Below are 17,158 nucleotides of genomic sequence, written 5' to 3'. Positions count from 1 at the left end.
TACCTTAAATATAAACATTTAATGCATATTTAATCTTTATGTTAAATATGCACATTTTGGTGCCTTCTCCAATTACTAATCAGGTCAAAACTCTACAGTGGGGTGGTGGTGGATTTGCGTCATGGCACAACTTGGCATTTTCCAGCAGGAATTGAGTGCTCTTATAGGACAAGTTCAGATATTGCCTCCCCATTTAGAAGCGTTCTGTGCCATTTAATGCCTACTGGGAACTGCTTTCTCTTATCTGTCTCTTATCCTGAGTACAAACCACCGTCATGTGCCCTTGAGCAAGGCACTTAAACCCAAAATTGCTCTACATTGAGGTGTGCTGAAATGTGGCTGACCCTGAGCCTCTCAACGTGCTTTGTGTGTATGGGGTTGTTGGGGGGCAGAATAAAAATAAACATTATAACCAAAAGGAGTATCCAAATAAAGACTCTAACACTAAAAGCTCTAACACACCTGATAAACCTGGACTGATAGTGATAACCATGGTACAGTGGATTATTTTTAAGCATTTTTGTAAGTGCTGCAGTGGAGCAAAAGCCCACACTTCCAGACGCTTTCAGGACCGGAGTCAGAGACCCCTTGTTTACATCTTCTCCGTAACCAATCTTAGGCACCAGAGCCCTATGCCGATCAGTCTGTGAGCTTCCCAGAGGAGGGGTAGACAAAGAGTCGCGGTGTGAGTGCCTGCCAGCACAGTACAGAATAGACTAGATGATAGGTGGATGACAGTTCACCGTACAGAGTGAACTATCATCCACCTGTCATCTAGTCTATTCTGTACTGTGCTGGCAGGCACTCACACCGCGACTCTTTGTCTACCCCTCCTCTGGGAAGCTCACAGACTGATCGGCATAGTGCTCTGGTCAAACGCAGTGCACTATGAAGGGAACAGGGTGCCATTTGCGAAGCAACACACAGAGAGAGAACAGAGAGCAGAAATAGCCCTGGTGGACTCCGGCAAGTGATTTGTCTTTGGTTGGCCCATTGTATTTCTGAGAGCATTGTGCAGTGTCTCTCTCCACTATTTCAAAAGTTAATCAATAGCTGGTTATTATCTGCTTCTGCTCTTGGTCGGCCCCGTGGATCTAATGGAATTTGTAAACATCCTCTCATTTTTCCTCTTTTCTCGGCCACATAATTGAACACATCCACCTTTTTTATTTGTTCCTTTTCTTGGAATGTGGATGACCTGTTCTAGGTTTAGAGCCTAGTGCAATGAGAAAAGTGAAACAAAAAATGATATGATCGGGCTAAAAACAGTCATTTAAATCAATGTTTTTAGTGCTTTTGTGTTAATTATCTTGTATAAAAAAAAATTGCCAGGCATATTTTTTTCCTTCAAATCTCTGTAAGTGACTGAGCATTTGACAATTAACAGAATCTCTGGTGACAGGTGTTAAGGGTGGCCCTTGGGTGTCTGTGTTTGACCAGTATTTCAAAGGGGTTTTGTGGATAGTGGGCAGACTGTGGGAGTTGGAAGAAATTTTCCATAGCCACTGGCCAGTTTCGTGTTTTCCCCCTTATGGGTTAATGTTAGGATTTTAGAGGCGCCTAATCTTAGATCTTTGCCTATTGGTAACTTCTGCCCTGCGCGTGGACCACGTGTGAGGGAGAGAATGTGTGTGGGTGTGTATGATGGAGCTCCTGCTTTTGTTCTCCTGTCGACAGTCCATTCATCAGCGATGCCTGCCTAACCTTGCATTAAATGAACAGCACAACCCCTGCGTCTGCGCCGCGCACACAGAAGACAAATACCCCCCCCCTCTCTCTCCCTCCTTCTGTCCCCCCTTTTTACTCTATCACTCCTCCTTTCCTCGCACGTGTAGGCCGTGAAAACCTATGTTTTTATGTATTTTTAAACTGCAGGTTAATTTCATTCAGTCTTGTGGTTCAATATCTATGCACTAGTCTATAGTCCAGATACAACCAATTTTCCCCTTGGTGAGATAAAATAGTCCTTATTGAACTTTTTAAGACTAGTTACTTTAGACTAGTGTTAAGACTTTTATTACTCCAATGCCATTATTTTATGATAATATCCACTAGAGCTCATTGCCCTGGTTGCTGTGAATTGTGGGGGGAAAATGAACACAAGAAGTTATAATACTATCCCTCACTTCAAAAGCCTCATAAAGATCTGGGTTGGTTCTAACACCAGTGTCTCTCACTGCTGAAGAGGTTGGAAGAAACTCACTTTTGCTTGATTCGTCTTTCAACTGCTCTCCATCAAATTTAAATCGTATAGAAAAAGTGGCCTTCAAGTCAGACAGAAGGCGCTCTCTGAAATTTCAGGGGTGTTTTGGAGCACATTACGAGCAAAATCATTAAACTCCCATCTCTGGTTATTTGTCAGCATCGCTAGTTGTACACCAGGTGACTGTCACACCAAACACCTTACAGGTGCAGCCCCCATAACGTAACCCCATGCGTGTTACTGAGTTTACAGTCGCCCCTGCTGTGTGTATTACCAGAGTTTAACTAGGCAGGAATGCAGGGCCTCAGAGTTCCACTTGACATCAGAGATGTGATTCCCCCCCCCCCTTAGTAATGAGGAAGTCCTGTCTGATTTCACACGGAGTATCTACTATTTTGCTTTTACATAACTGTGATACAGGCAACAATGTCAGATTGAATTCTTGACAGGGGTTGCTTATGGGTAGTACTCCAAAAAAGAGCTGTAAGGGGAGACGGATCAATGAAAGTGTCATATACACTGAGTGTACGAAGCATTAGAAACACCTTTCTTATATTGAGTTGCACCCTCTTTTGCCCTCAGAACATCCTCAATTCATCTGGGCATGGATTCTACAAGGTGTTGAAAGCGTTTAATAGGGATACTGGCCTATGTTGACTCCACTGCTTCACACAGTTGTCAAGTTGGCTGGATGTCCTTTGGGTGTAACCATTCTTGATACACACAGGACATTTTTGAGCGTGAAAAACCCAGCACCGTTGCAGTTCTTGACACACTCAAACCGGTGTACCCGGCACCTACAACTGTACCCCGTTCAAAGACACTTAAATCTTTTACCTTGCCTGTTCACCCTCCGAATGGCGCATACACACAATCCATGTCTCAGTTGTCTCAAGGCTTAAAAATCTTTCTTTAAACGGTCTTCTCCCCTTCATCTACACTGATTTTGAAGTGGATTTAACAAGTTACCTCAATAAGGGATCATAGCGTTCACCTGGATTCACCTGGTCAGTCTGTCATGGAAAGAGAAGGTTTTCCTATTGTTTTGTACGGTCAGTGTATATCAGAGACATATTTAAATATCAACATTCCAGAAAACCAAAACCTGAAATAGTTTGGTTAGTTCTATTTTACATGGAACACATGTAAGATCAAAATCAGAGAATATTCTTCCAGGTTTAGCCCTGGACTAGTGGACACGGTGAACCACCTTGAATTTGATTAGGCTGTTTCTAGCGCTAAAAGAGAGAGAATGTTCTCTTCCTATGTAGCACAGTTCCCAAAGTGTCATCGTCAAACACTGCTCCAAAATTATTTTTCTATAAAGATGGGTTATGTAAGTAATTAATGATTCCATTCAGTGCCTTCAGATTAGTATTCACGCCCATTGACTTTTTCCACTTCTGTTGTGTTGTGGGATTAAAATGCATTTGTCATTTAATGTCAACGATCTATGCAAAATACTCTGTCAACGTGGAAGAAAAATTCTAACATTTGTAAAAGATGAATGAAAAATAAAACACTATCTTGAATAGATAAGTATTCAAACCTATGAGTCAATACATGTTAGAATCACCTTTTGCAGTGATTACAGCTGTGGGTCTTTCTGGGTAACTCTCTAAGAGACTTACACACCTGGATTGTGTAACATTTGCACGTTATTCATTTCAATGTTCTTCAAGCTGTTTCAAATTGGTTGTTGATCATTGCTAGACAACCATTTCCAGGTCTTGGCGTAGATTTTCAAGCAGATTTAAATCACAACTGTAACTCAGCCTCTCCAGAACCTTCACGGTCTTCTTGGTAAGCAACTCCAGTGTAGATTTGGCCTGGTGTTTTAGGTGAAGGTGTTTTGAGTAAAGCCAGTGTGTCTATGTATGCGAATGACTCAACACTATACATGTCAGCTACTACAGCGAGTGAAATCACTGGAACACTTAACAAGGAGCTGCAGTTAGTTTCAGAATGGGTGGCAAGGAATAAGTTAGTCCTAAATATTTCAAAAATAAAAGCCTTGTATTTAGGACAAATCGTTCACTAAACCCTAAACCTCAACTAAATCTTGTAATAAATAATGTGGAAATTGAGCACGCTGAGGTGACTAAACTGCTTGGAGTAACCCTGGACTGTAACTGTCATGGTCAAAACATGTTGATACAACAGTAGCTTAGATGGGGAAAAGTATGTCCATAATAAAGCTGTGCTCTGCCTTTTTAAGAACACCATCAACAAGGCAGGTCCTACAGGCCCTAGTTTTGTTGCATCTGGACTAGAGGTCGACCGATTAATCGGAATGGCCGATTTAATTAGTGCCGATTTCGAATTTTCATAACAATCGGGAAATCTGTATTTTTGGGTGCCGATTTCCGATTATTAAAACATATATATATATATATATATATATATATTTAGACCTTTTTATTTAACTAGGCAAGTCAGTTAAGAACACATTCTTATTTTCAATGACTGCCTAGGAACTGTGGGTTAACTGCCTTGTTCAGGGGCAGAACAACAGATTTTCACCTTGTCAGCTCAGGGGTTCCAACCTTGCAACCGCACAGTTAACTAGTCCAACGCTCTAACCATTGCACTCCACGAGTAGCCTGCCTGTTACACGAATGCAGTAGAAGCCAAGGTAAATTGCTAGCTAGCATTAAACTTATCTTATAAAAAGCAATCAATCATAATCACTAGTTATAACTACTAATCCAGTTTAGCAGGCAATATTAACCAGGTGAAATTTCGACGGAGGACACCGAGCGGACACCTGGTAAATGTAGTCTCTTATGGTCAATTTTCCAATGATATGCCTACAAATACGTCACAATGCTGCAAACACCTTGGGGAAACGACAGAAAGTGTAGGCTCATTCCTTGCGCATTCACAGCCATATAAGGAGACATTGGAACACAGCACATTCAAAATCTGGCTCACTTCCTGTATGAAATTTCATCTTGGTTTCACCTGTAACATTAGTTCTGTGGCACTCACAGACAATATCTTTGCAGTTTTGGAAACGTCAGAGTGTTTTCTTTCCAAAGCTGTCAATTATATGCATAGTCAAGCATCTTTTCGTGACAAAATATCTTGTTTAAAACGGGAACGTTTTTCATCCAAAAATGAAATACTGCCCCCAGAGGTTCAAGAGGTTAATGACCAAAGGCTCGTATTTCTGTGTGTTATTATGTTATAATTAAGTCTGATTTGATAGAGCAGTCTGCAGCAGGCCCATAATCATTCATTCAAACAGCACTTACGTGCGTTTTGCCAGCAGCTCTTCGCAAGCACAGCGCTGTTTATGACTTCAAGCCTATCAGCCTAATGGCTGGTGTAACCAATGTGAAATGGCTAGCTAGTCAGCTGGGTGTGCGCTAATACTGTTTCAAACGTCACTCGCTTTTAGATTTGGTGTAGTTATTCCCCTTGCTCTGCAACGGCCACAGCTTTTGTGGAGCGATGGGTAACGATGCTTCGAGTGTGGCTGTTGTCGATGTGTTCCTGGTTCGAGCCCAGGTAGGGGCGAGGAGGGGGACGGACGCTATACTGTTACACTGGCAATACTATAGTGCCTATAAGAACATCCAATAGTCAAAGGAATATGAAATACAAATGGTATAGAGAGGAATAGTCCTATGAATACTATATTAACTACAACCTAAAACCTCTTACCTTGGAATATTGAAGACTCATGTTAAAAGGAACCACCAACTTTCATATGTTCTCATGTTCAGAGCAAGGAACTTAAACGTTAGCTTTTTTACATGGCACACATTTTACATGGCACATATTACTTTCTTCTCCAACACTTTGTTTTTGCATTATTTATTTGAGGCTAAATTGATTTTATTGATGTTTTATATTAAGTTAAAATAAGTGTTAATTCAGTATTGTTGTCATTATTACAAGTAAAAAAATTGTCTGATTAATCGGTATCGGCTTTTTTGATCCTCCAATAATCGTTATCGGCGTTGAAAAATCATAATCGGTCGACGTCTAATCTGGACTATTGTTCAGTCGTGTGGTCAGGTGGCACAAAGATGGACTTTGGAACACTACAATTGGCTCAGAACAGGGTAGCACGGCTGGCTCTTAAATGTAGACGTAGAGATAACATTAATAATGTGCATTTAAATCTCTCATGGCTCAAAGTGGATTTCATCACTACTTGTTTTTGTAAGAAATGTTGACAAGCTGAATGCACCAAACTGTCTGTTTAAACTACTAGCACACAGCTCGACACCCATGCATACCCCACAAGAAATGCCACTAGAGGTCTCTTCACAATCCCCAAGTCCAGAACAGACTATGCGAGGTGCACAGTACTACATAGAACCAAGGCTACATGGAACTCTATTCCACATCAGGTAACTGATGCAAGCAGTAAAATCCAATAAAAAAAACGGATAAAAATACACCTTATGGAATAGCGGGGACTGTGAAGAGACACACAGGCATATATGCACATGATAACACACACTACACACATGGATTTTGTATTGTAGATATGTGATAGTGGACTGGTGGCCTGAGAGAACACACTTAATGTGTTGTGAAAAGTGTTATGAAATGTAATGTCATGTAATATTTAAAATGGTATATAACTGCCTTAATGTTGCTGGATCCCAGGAAGAGAGTAGCTGCTGCCTTAGAATCAGCTAACGGGGATCCTTAATCAATACAAATAAAAATATACATTGTCTATACAGTATCTAGTATAATATCGTCTGTGTATATTCCTTCAATTTACTAATTGCCTGGGCCAGGTGTTCCATGTATGAAGATAAAAATAGCAAAGGAGGACCGTGTGGACCCATTTTGATCAGTCTCAAGACAACATTTTGGAAAACAGTTTAATATCCGTTTCTATCAAAGATGGGGGGCGATAGTGAGAACACTGGGTGGCATCCTTACATTTTTTTTATATATATAAAAGTAAAAAAAAAAATATGTATTCACATCTCTCCTGATGAACCTTTGAAAGTCTGTGGTAATAATTTTGAGCATTAATGACCTTAATTGATTCTTACATTTTAAATAGACCTATCCAGGTTATTTGCCTTTATTCATGCTATCCAATGCCCTTTTGAGTTCAATGAGAGAGATTGTCTCCCAGCGAGGAGGTGTATTTCTTTTAGAAAGGACTTAGTCTGGCTTGGTGTGTATTTACAATCAGAGTTGTACAGTTATTTATAGAAGCAGGAGAATCTTTGCTTTATTAATATTGGTTCTGATAGTAATTCCCCTGTTTCAGACTCAATAGTTGATGTATCATCTTATTGATCATTACTGTGTAGCTTGTTGGCCAGTAAATTACTGGGACCATGGAAGTAATGGTTGAGTCTAATTTTGCCCTCTGTCTTATTAAGTTCTGTCTTGACTTTGGAAAGAGTAATAGCTACCTGGTCTGAAAAGAGTGTTTGTTGAGAATGCAACATTTCCAATTCTGATATCTTCTTTAATTGTGATTTATTCAACCCATATGCAAATGCCAGTTTAATTATTTTTTTACAAAATCTTTGGTGGCATCCCATAGAATCCGGGGGTTGTCAACTGAATTTTTGTTTTTTATGGTTATTGATTTAGTTCAATTTCAAGATGATCACAGAATGTAGTAGTTTGTAGTAATGAAACTTTGAAATCCCATCTTGTGGCTCTTTTAGGAGATTCTGACATTTGAAGTTGGCAGTAGTAAGTGGGGTGGTCAGACAAGCTCATATGTCGAATTTCTATTTTCTTGATTAAAGTAAATAGAGGTATAGATAATAGTATGAAATCGTCTGTGAGTAGAAAGTGTACTCTCTTCATTTAGGATTATGTGCTCGCCAGACATCAATGAGGTTGTACCAGACAAGCTAAATTACTTCTATGCTCGTTTTGAGGCAAATAACACTGAAACATGCATCAGCTGTTCCGGACGACTGTGAGATCACGCTCTCCGTAGCCAATGTGAGTAAGGCCTTTAAACAGGTCAACAATCACAAGGCCAGACGGATTACCAGGACGTGTACTCCGAGCATGTGCTGACCAACTGGCAAGTGTCTTCACTGGCATTTTCTGTAATACCAACATGTTTCAAGCAGACCACCATAATCCCTGTGCCCAAGAACACGAAGGTAACCTGCCTAAATGACTACCAACCCGATGCACTCAAGTCTGTAGCCATGAAGTTCTTTGAAAGGCTGGTCATGGCTCACATCAGCACCATTATCCCAGAAACCCTAGACCCACTCCAATACTGCCCCAACAGATCCACAGATGATGCAATCGCTATTGCACTCCACACTGCCCTTTCCGACCTGGACAAAAGAAACACCTACAGTTGAAGTCGGAAGTTTACATACACCTTAGCCAAATACATTTAGCCTCAGTTTTTCACAATTCTTGACATTTAATCCTAGTAAAAATTCCCTGTTTTAGGTCAGTTATGATCTCCACTTCATTTTAAGAATGTGAAATGTCAGAATAATAGTACAGAGAGTGATTTATTTCAGCTTTTATTTCTTTCATCACATTCCCAGTGGGTCAGAAGTTTACATACACTCAATTAGTATTTGGTAGCGTTGCCTTTAAATTGTTTAACTTTGGTCAAATGTTTCGGGTAGCCTTCCACAAGCTTCCCACAATAAGTTGAAGAAATTTTGGCCCATTCCTCCTGACAGAGCTGGTGGAACTGAGTCAGGTTTGTGGGCCTCCTTGCTCACACACGCTTTTTCAGTTCCGCCAACAACTTTTGTATGGGATTGAGGTTAGGGCTTTGTGATGGCCAATCCAATACCTTGACTTTGTTGTCCTTAAGCCATTTTGCCACAACTTTGGAAGTGTGCTTGGGGTCATTGTCCCTTTGGAAGACCCATTTACGACCAAGCTTTAACTTCCTGTCTGATGTCTTGAGATGTTGCTTCAATATATCCACATAATTTTCATCCTCATGATGCCATCTATTTTGTGAAGTGCACCAGTCCCTCCTGCAGCAAAGCACCCCCACAATATGATGCTGCCACCCCAGTGATTCAGTGTTGAGATGGTGTTCTTCAGCTTGCAAGCCTCCCCCTTTTTCCTCCAAACATAACGATGGGCATTATGGCCAAAGAGTTATATTTTTGTTTCATCAGACCAGAGGACATTTCTCCAAAAAGTATAATCTTTGTCCCCATGTGCAGTTGCAAACCGTAGGCTGGCTTTTTTATTGCGGTTTTGGAGCAGTGGCTTCTTCCTTGCTGAGCGGCCTTTCAAGTTATGTCGATATAGGACTTGTTTTACTGTGGATAAAGATACTTTTGTGCCAGTTTTCTCCAGCATCTTCACATGGTCCTTTGCTGTTGTTCTGGGATTGATTTGCACTTTTCGCACCAAAGTACGTTCATCTCTAGGAGACAGAACGCGTCTCCTTCCTGAGCGGTATGACGGCTGCGTGGTCCCATGGTGTTTATACTTTCTTACTATTGTATGTACAGATGAACGTGGTACCTTCAGGCGTTTGGAAATTGCTCACAAGGATGAACCAGACTTGTGGAGGTCTACAACTTTCTTTCTGAGGTCTTGGCTGATTTCTTTTGATTTTCCCATGGTGTCAAGCAAAGAGGCACTGAGTTTGAAAGTAGGCCTTGAAATACATCCACAGGTGCACCCCCAATTGACTCAAATTATGTCAATTAGCCTATCAGATTCTTCTAAAGCCATGACATCATTTTCTGGAATTTTCCAAGCTGTTTAAGGGCGCAGTCAATTTAATGTAAACGTAACACTCCACTAGAACTGTGGTGATACAGTGAATTATAAGTGAAATAATCTCTCTTTAAACAATTGTTGGAAAAATGACATGTCATGCACACAGTAGATGTCCTAACCGGCTTGCCAAAACTATAGTTTGCTAACATGAAATTGAGTTGTTGAATAACGAGTTTTAATGACTCCATCCTAAGTGTATGTAAACTTCTGACTTCAACTGTACCATGATATTTGCATTACTACTAAGTAAACCTCCAATTGGTCCCCACTCTTCCACCTGCTAAAACTCCTCACCCCGATTTGGGTTGTTATCCCAATGCCCGGCAGACCACCCCCGACCCCCTCGGATCCCATGGCCCTGGAAAGACCGGGACCCATTCTTCGAAAAGAGCACACAGTGCCTCCCACAGAACAGAAGCAGATCAACCGCCAAATGCATTTACATCTCCCTCAACTTGATTTGTATTATATATAGGCATTCAAAAAAATGTGTGTGTGTGTGTATACATACATATATATATATATATATATATATATATATATTTCATATCCGAAAGTACATTATGGCAAGCAGTTATTGTTTTAGCAAACAATTATTGTGATTCATCTTATATTGTCTGTAACATATTTTACTCCCTTGCAACAGTTGTGGGATACACACTCACACACACTCAACCCCTTTCCCCCACAACAACCATAGACTCATATTCAGTTGGACTATCCCAGAGCCCAGCTCAAGAAAGGTCTTGATTTACCAATGCGTATACAGTTGCACTGTTTGAGAAGGCCTGCAAAACTGATCAAAAAATGGCCAGAAATGAGAAGATTTGATAAACCATTGTCACGTCCTAGGTGACGGAGGTCAGATATACCCCCTTTCCCCTGAAACACCCAGACATGGTCCCCCGTAGTAACCATATTCCCAAGAATCTCTGTGCAGTCAGACCTTTGATTTTCTGCCACAATAATATGCCCCCTCTCTGAATGTCCGAGTGTGACCCCCCCTCCCCATGGGTTACTGCAGCTAGTGTTGCCAGCACTGCCACTGCCTGGGTGGGGGCACCCCACCGGAGTCCCCACCGGCTAGATACAGTTTCGCCAAGGTTCTCATTAGCAGCTTTGAGAATTTCCTTGTATATTATGTTCTCACTTTTTATGGATATCTTTAAGAAATGTCTTTCTTCTTGCCACTCTTCCATAAAGGCCAGATTTGTGCAATATACGACTGATTGTTGTCCTATGGACAGAGTCTCCCACCTCAGCTGTAGATCTCTGCAGTTCATCCAGAGTGATCATGGGCCTCTTGGCTGCATCTCTGATCAGTCTTCTCCTTGTATGAGCTGAAAGTTTAGAGGGGCGGCCAGGTCTTGGTAGATTTGCAGTGGTCTGATACTCCTTCCATTTCAATATTATCGCTTGCACAGTGCTCCTTGGGATGTTTAAAGCTTGGGAAATCTTTTTGTATCCAAATCCGGCTTTAAACTTCTTCACAACAGTATCTCGGACTTGCCTGGTGTGTTCCTTGTTCTTCATGATGCTCTCTGCGCTTTTAACGGACCTCTGAGACTATCACAGTGCAGGTGCATTCATACGGAGACTTGATTACACACAGGTGGATTGTATTTATCATCATTAGTCATTTAGGTCAACATTGGATCATTCAGAGATCCTCACTGAACTTCTGGAGAGAGTTTGCTGCACTGAAAGTAAAGGGGCTGAATAATTTTGCACGCCCAATTTTTCAGTTTTTGATTTGTTAAAAAAGTTTGAAATATCCAATAAATGTCGTTCCACTTCATGATTGTGTCCCACTTGTTGTTGATTCTTCACAAAAAAAATACAGTTTTATATCTTTGTTTGAAGCCTGAAATGTGGCAAAAGGTCGCAAAGTTCAAGGGGGCCGAATACTTTCGCAAGGCACTGTATCTCTTCGATGATATATCGTTCGTGGAAGTCTGGTTTCTCCTCTGAATCACATGGGAGAATACTTGCAGCTGGAGATTACGCACCAATTTCAACGCAGGACACCAGGCAAAGGCAACATTTACCACATACCTGGTAAATGTAGTCTCTTATGGTCAATCTTCCAATGATATGCCTACAAATACGTCACAATGCTGCAAACACCTTGGGGAAACGACAGAAAGTGTAGGCTCATTCCTTGCGCATTCACAGCCATATAAGGAGACAATGGAAAACAGCGCCTCAAATTTTGCTCACTTCCTGTTTGAAGTTTCATCTTGGTTTCGCCTGTAGCATCAGTTCTGTGGCACTCACAGATAATATCTTTGCAGTTTTGGAAACGTCAGAGTGTTTTCTTTCCAAAGCTGTCAATTATATGCATAGTCGAGCATCTTTTCGTGACAAAATATCTTGTTTAAAACGGGAACGTTTTTCATCCAAAAATTAAATACTGCCCCTAGATTTTCCTTTTCGGCCTGGGACCCAAATTAGAAATCTTGTATTTTCCTGGGACCAAAGCTTAGGAAAATATGCAACTATACATAAATATTGGTACATCTCATTGCCCTTATGCCTAAAACAAATGCAATATAGACAAAAACAAATAAAAAATAATTGTCTTTATAAATATATATGCATGTTTATTTTCCACCATTAAAAACACTCTTACATTTCTGTCTCGGTTGGAACTGTTAAAATAATTCAATTTCATTCTAAACTGGAATAAACTGATTGGTCACATCACACAGATGAATCACACACACACACACACACACACACACACACACATACACACACACACACACACACACACACACACACACACACACACAGGCTTTTTGATAGTGCAACCCTAAGTAACAATACAGATGAAAAATGAACAGGCCTACTGTAGATCTTACTGTATAAATTGTTAAAATAAAATCTAGGTTTGAACTGTTGCTGTTAAAATACAATGCGTATTTTTTTATTCTGAACTAGAATAAACAGATTGAACACATCACACAGATGTAGACCAGAAAACACACACAACCAGTCCTAATGAGAGGCTGGTTGAAGTTTTCCACAAGCATGTCTGTTCTGGGCTCAGTTTTTGACAGTGCAACGCGGAGGTCATACTCCGCGATAAGACTGTTTCTGTTCTTGTTTTTTTGAGTATGTCAGAGTTGAGACCCCTGACTTGCATAGGTATGTGGTACCAAACTGGATCAGAACATCTACTGCTTTCGCAGTCAGACAGGAGACCGCTTCCTGCTGCAACCCAGAACTGTGTGAGTGTTTGCCTCAATCACTTTATTCCAGTTCAAAATACTAATTATTACTTGTATTTTAACAGCAAGTTCCAACTTAGACTAGTTTTCAATAATAATTTCTACAGGAAGATTTATAGTAGGCCTGATCATTTTTCATCTTAATCTGTACTGTTACTAAGGGTTGCACCATCAGTAACAAGCTAGCCTGTTTGGCTAATGTTAGCTATTAGCTGTGTACAAGGCCAGGGGATTGTTTGAAAGATAAGCTCACATCTACTACTATGAGAGATAGTACTCCTTTATTTCTGCTGATCATCACCTGTTATAAAATGACAACAATGCCTTGCTAGTTGACTTACTTTTCCGCTGTCGAAGCACTGTTTCCTGAAGCATTCTGCCCTGTTCTGAAAGAACTCCCAGGGTTTACCATCATGCAGTGGATGTTTTGTCAGGACGTATTGTTTTATTAATTTGTGTGCGCTTTCCACGTTATTTCTCAAAGTTTGTATGAAAGAGATAAACCCATCCCTGTATTTGCGTTTCATGACAATTGAGCTCAGTCAGAACTTGTGGCTAGCATGAGTCCATTTGATGACAGTGGTGAGTGATGGCGAGTGGGAAGGACACGTCATTGGCTGACAGTGCATCATCTGCTGCTGAACGACAGCGCTGCATCGTATGTCGCGGAGTGATCTTCAAGAAAACTGTAGAAAAAATATCAGTTGATCCGTGAAGAACACAGGCATCTACCACTCGCATAGCTGCCAAACTGAGCAGAGGCCGCTGCTAAGCAGAGAGCGCACTGAACAGAGAGCACAGATGCACTTGGCCAAATCAATTCCAGTAATTAAAGAAATAATTACAAATTTACTCTGACACGTTGCATCCCACCATTAACAGGTCCGAGACCCACTTTGGGTCGCGACCCATACTTTAAGAAAAGCTGGTGTTGGGTTGTGGACTGTTCCATCAGTATATGTAGGACCATAAATAAATACATTAGATGTAAATATATAAGTATAATTCAATATAAAATGTATATCCCTCATCTGCACAAAATAGAAAGCTCTCACAACCCCTGCTCACAGACATACATCTGGGAAATGCAACCATTTCCATTCTCACTCAACGCCACACTTTCCCAAACAACAAAAAACACACACCACACCATCCATCTCAATACAACCACACATACCCACATACTGTGCCTTATGTCTGCTGTGTTTTTATCTCCACCATGTTGAATTAGTGATTTTGTGTTCCATTTAGTTCTTTTTGAAGATCGATAGAAAAGAAAAGCTATATCTTTTTTTGGTCGATAGCCCTAACTCTCTGAGTTAGTGATTGCTGTTTAGCAGTCTGATGGCCTTGAGATATAAGCTGTTTTTCAGTCTCTGATGCACCTGTACTGGTCTCACCTTCTGGATGGTAGCGGGGTGAACAGGCAGTGGCTTGGGTGGTTGTTGTCCTTGATGATCTTTTTGGCCTGCCTGTGACAATGGGTGCTGTAGGTGTCCTGGAGGGCAAGTAGTTTGCCCACGGTGATGCGTTGTGCAGACCGCACCACCCTCTGGAGAGCCCTGCGGTTGTGGGCAGTGCAGTTGCTGTATCAGGTGGTGATACAGCCTGACAGGATGCTCTCAATTGTGCATCTGTAGAACTTTATGAGGGTTTTAGGTGACAAGCCAAATTTCTTCAGCCTCCTGAGGTAGTAGAGGCGCTGTTGCGCCTTCTTCACCACACTGTCCGTGTGGGTGGACCACTTTGCTGTTTCTTGAAGTCCACGATCATCTCCTTTGTTTTCCTGACACAACACTCCAAGTGCCCTCACCTCCTCCCTATAGGCTGTCTCGTCGTTGTTGGTCATCAAGCCTACTACTGTTGTGGTCTGCAAACTATGGACAAAAAACATGGCTCATGACACCAATCCTACACACTAACAACGATGCAGAAGAGAACTACAACCATGCTCAGATGAAAACAAGGAGTTTAGTAGAGAGATCAATCGGAGTCCTAAAGTCCAGATTCAGATGCATTGACCGCTCTTGGGGAGTTATTTTATACAGCCCAGAAAAAAACATGCAAAATCATAAGCTTAGCATGTACCTTGCACAACATCTGCAAACAACACAGGATGCCACACCCCAATATACCTGACATTCTACCAGCTGTACCTGACCAGGATGTTGCCGCTGGTAGATGTAATGCTGGCCTACTAGCAAGAAATGACCCCATAAGGAGGAGATTCACATGACAAAACATAAAGTTTGTATGATATCGAAACAGAATTATTTTAGAATATTATTCTTCAAGTCTTCTTCGCTTCTGCATTGCAAACTTCTTCTCTGGGGCTAACTTCTCTTTCTCAAGGGCTAATCTCTCGCCTTCCACCTTCAGCAGCTCCTCCTGCACCCTGAGCATGGCCGTGACCTCCCCCAGGAGCGTACTCTGGACACCCACCATCTCATCTACACCAGCAAGCCTCCTTGGGGTGTCATAATGGATATGGATCTGAGACAGGCGCATCTCCTATGTGCCTTCAGTGATTATCTGTTGAGAAAATACAATTAATCTGTTATGGAATGATATGTGTTGTGGGCCTATTATATAATAATAAACGTTTTAAATGAGATATCAAACAAACACCTACCCCTGCTTGTTCTTCTGTCATATGATTATGACGATCCATGGCTCCCACATCTGGGCACATGGGCATGTGGATGATGTCCAGTGTTATTTCTGGAAGGTCAAAAAACATTTTTTCAGCATGACAACAAAGTTTGAAGAGCTGTAGGCTTGCTGTGATGAGAGAAGTAAACAAGTGTAACATTAGCTGCACAACTGGATAATTTTGTAAACATGAACATTTGATGGCGCCACTGCCACAGATACAGTTGGCTACCAGACAATTAAAGAAAACAAATGAAATGTGCATTATCTAGCTAGCTAGTAATTAGGAATATATTACAATATTCTAGACGTGTTATATAGCTAGAATTAGCTCGTCAATTTGCAAAGAAGAACTTTGCTATCTTAGTTAATGTTAATGTCGTTAGCTATGTTGGCTAATTAGTCAGAGTCAATGCCCGACCGCAGTCCCTGTACTACCGTCTCTCCTATCATGGACAACACCTTCTCCTGAGCTGGTCCACATGAATGATCGATACCCCCCTCCAGTCTTCAACTCCCTGCTTCTTTCAGCTCCCTTCTTCTTAGCAGCCGACTTCTTGTTTACGGCTTCCCTGTCCCTTGCCATGCTGACCCTAACAAGCCAATTTATATTTTGCTGTGTTTATCAAAAGTGTTGGAAAAACTTGTTAATACCCAACTGACTGGCTTTGTTTTTGTCTATAGTACTCTCTCTGGTATGCAATATGATTTCCGCTCATGTTATGGATCTGTCACTCAAACCTTAAAGGTCCTAAATTATGTCACCATTTCCCTTGATTCTAAGCAATGTTGTGCTGCTATTTTATTGACTTGGCCAAAGCTGTTGATACAGTAGACCATTCCATTCTTGTGGGCCGGCTAAGGAGTATTGGTGTCTCTGAGGGGTCTTTGGCCTGGTTTGCTAACTACTTCTCTCAAAGAGTGAACTGCATTAAGTCAGAACATGTGCTGCCACTACCTACCAAGGGAGTGCCCCAAGGCTCGATCCTAGGTCCCACGCTCTTCTCAATTTACATCAGCTACATAGCTCAGGCAGTAGGAAGCGCTCTCATCCATTTATATGCAGATGATAGTCTTATACTCAGCTGGCCCCTCCCCAGATTGTGTGTTAAATGCTCTACAACAAAGCTTTCTTGGTGTCCAACAAGCTTTCTCTGCCCTTAACCTTGTTCTGAAACCTCAAAAACATAGGTAATGTGGTTTGGTAAGAAGAATGCCCCTCTCCCCACCAGTGTGATTACTTCCTCTGTTTAGAGCTTGAGGTAGTCACCTCATACAAGTACTTGGAAATATGGCAAGACGGTACACTGTCCTTCTCTCAGCACATATCAAAGCTGCAGGC

General features: G+C 41.3%; 1 protein-coding gene across 4 annotated transcripts in view; it reads left to right on the top strand.

The window, feature by feature from the left end:
* prmt3 (protein arginine methyltransferase 3) overlaps positions 1-17,158 on the top strand; it is a 108,217-nt gene that overhangs the window by 53,924 nt on the left and 37,135 nt on the right. The window contains exon 14 of one of the 4 annotated variants that reach the window (XM_036980432.1): positions 15,547-15,786. The exons of 2 other annotated variants lie outside the window; for them this stretch is intronic. In XM_036980432.1, the coding sequence (XP_036836327.1) occupies positions 15,547-15,717 (171 nt within the window). In that variant the 3' untranslated portion in view covers positions 15,718-15,786. Of the gene's footprint in view, positions 1-15,543; positions 15,787-17,158 lie in introns of those variants that run through there. One more of the 4 variants, XM_021606803.2, reaches the window with a different exon arrangement.

This window comes from Oncorhynchus mykiss, chromosome 6 (assembly GCF_013265735.2).
Source record: "Oncorhynchus mykiss isolate Arlee chromosome 6, USDA_OmykA_1.1, whole genome shotgun sequence".
NCBI classification, from domain to species: domain Eukaryota; kingdom Metazoa; phylum Chordata; class Actinopteri; order Salmoniformes; family Salmonidae; genus Oncorhynchus; species Oncorhynchus mykiss.
This window is presented reverse-complemented; position numbering and strand designations above follow the sequence as displayed.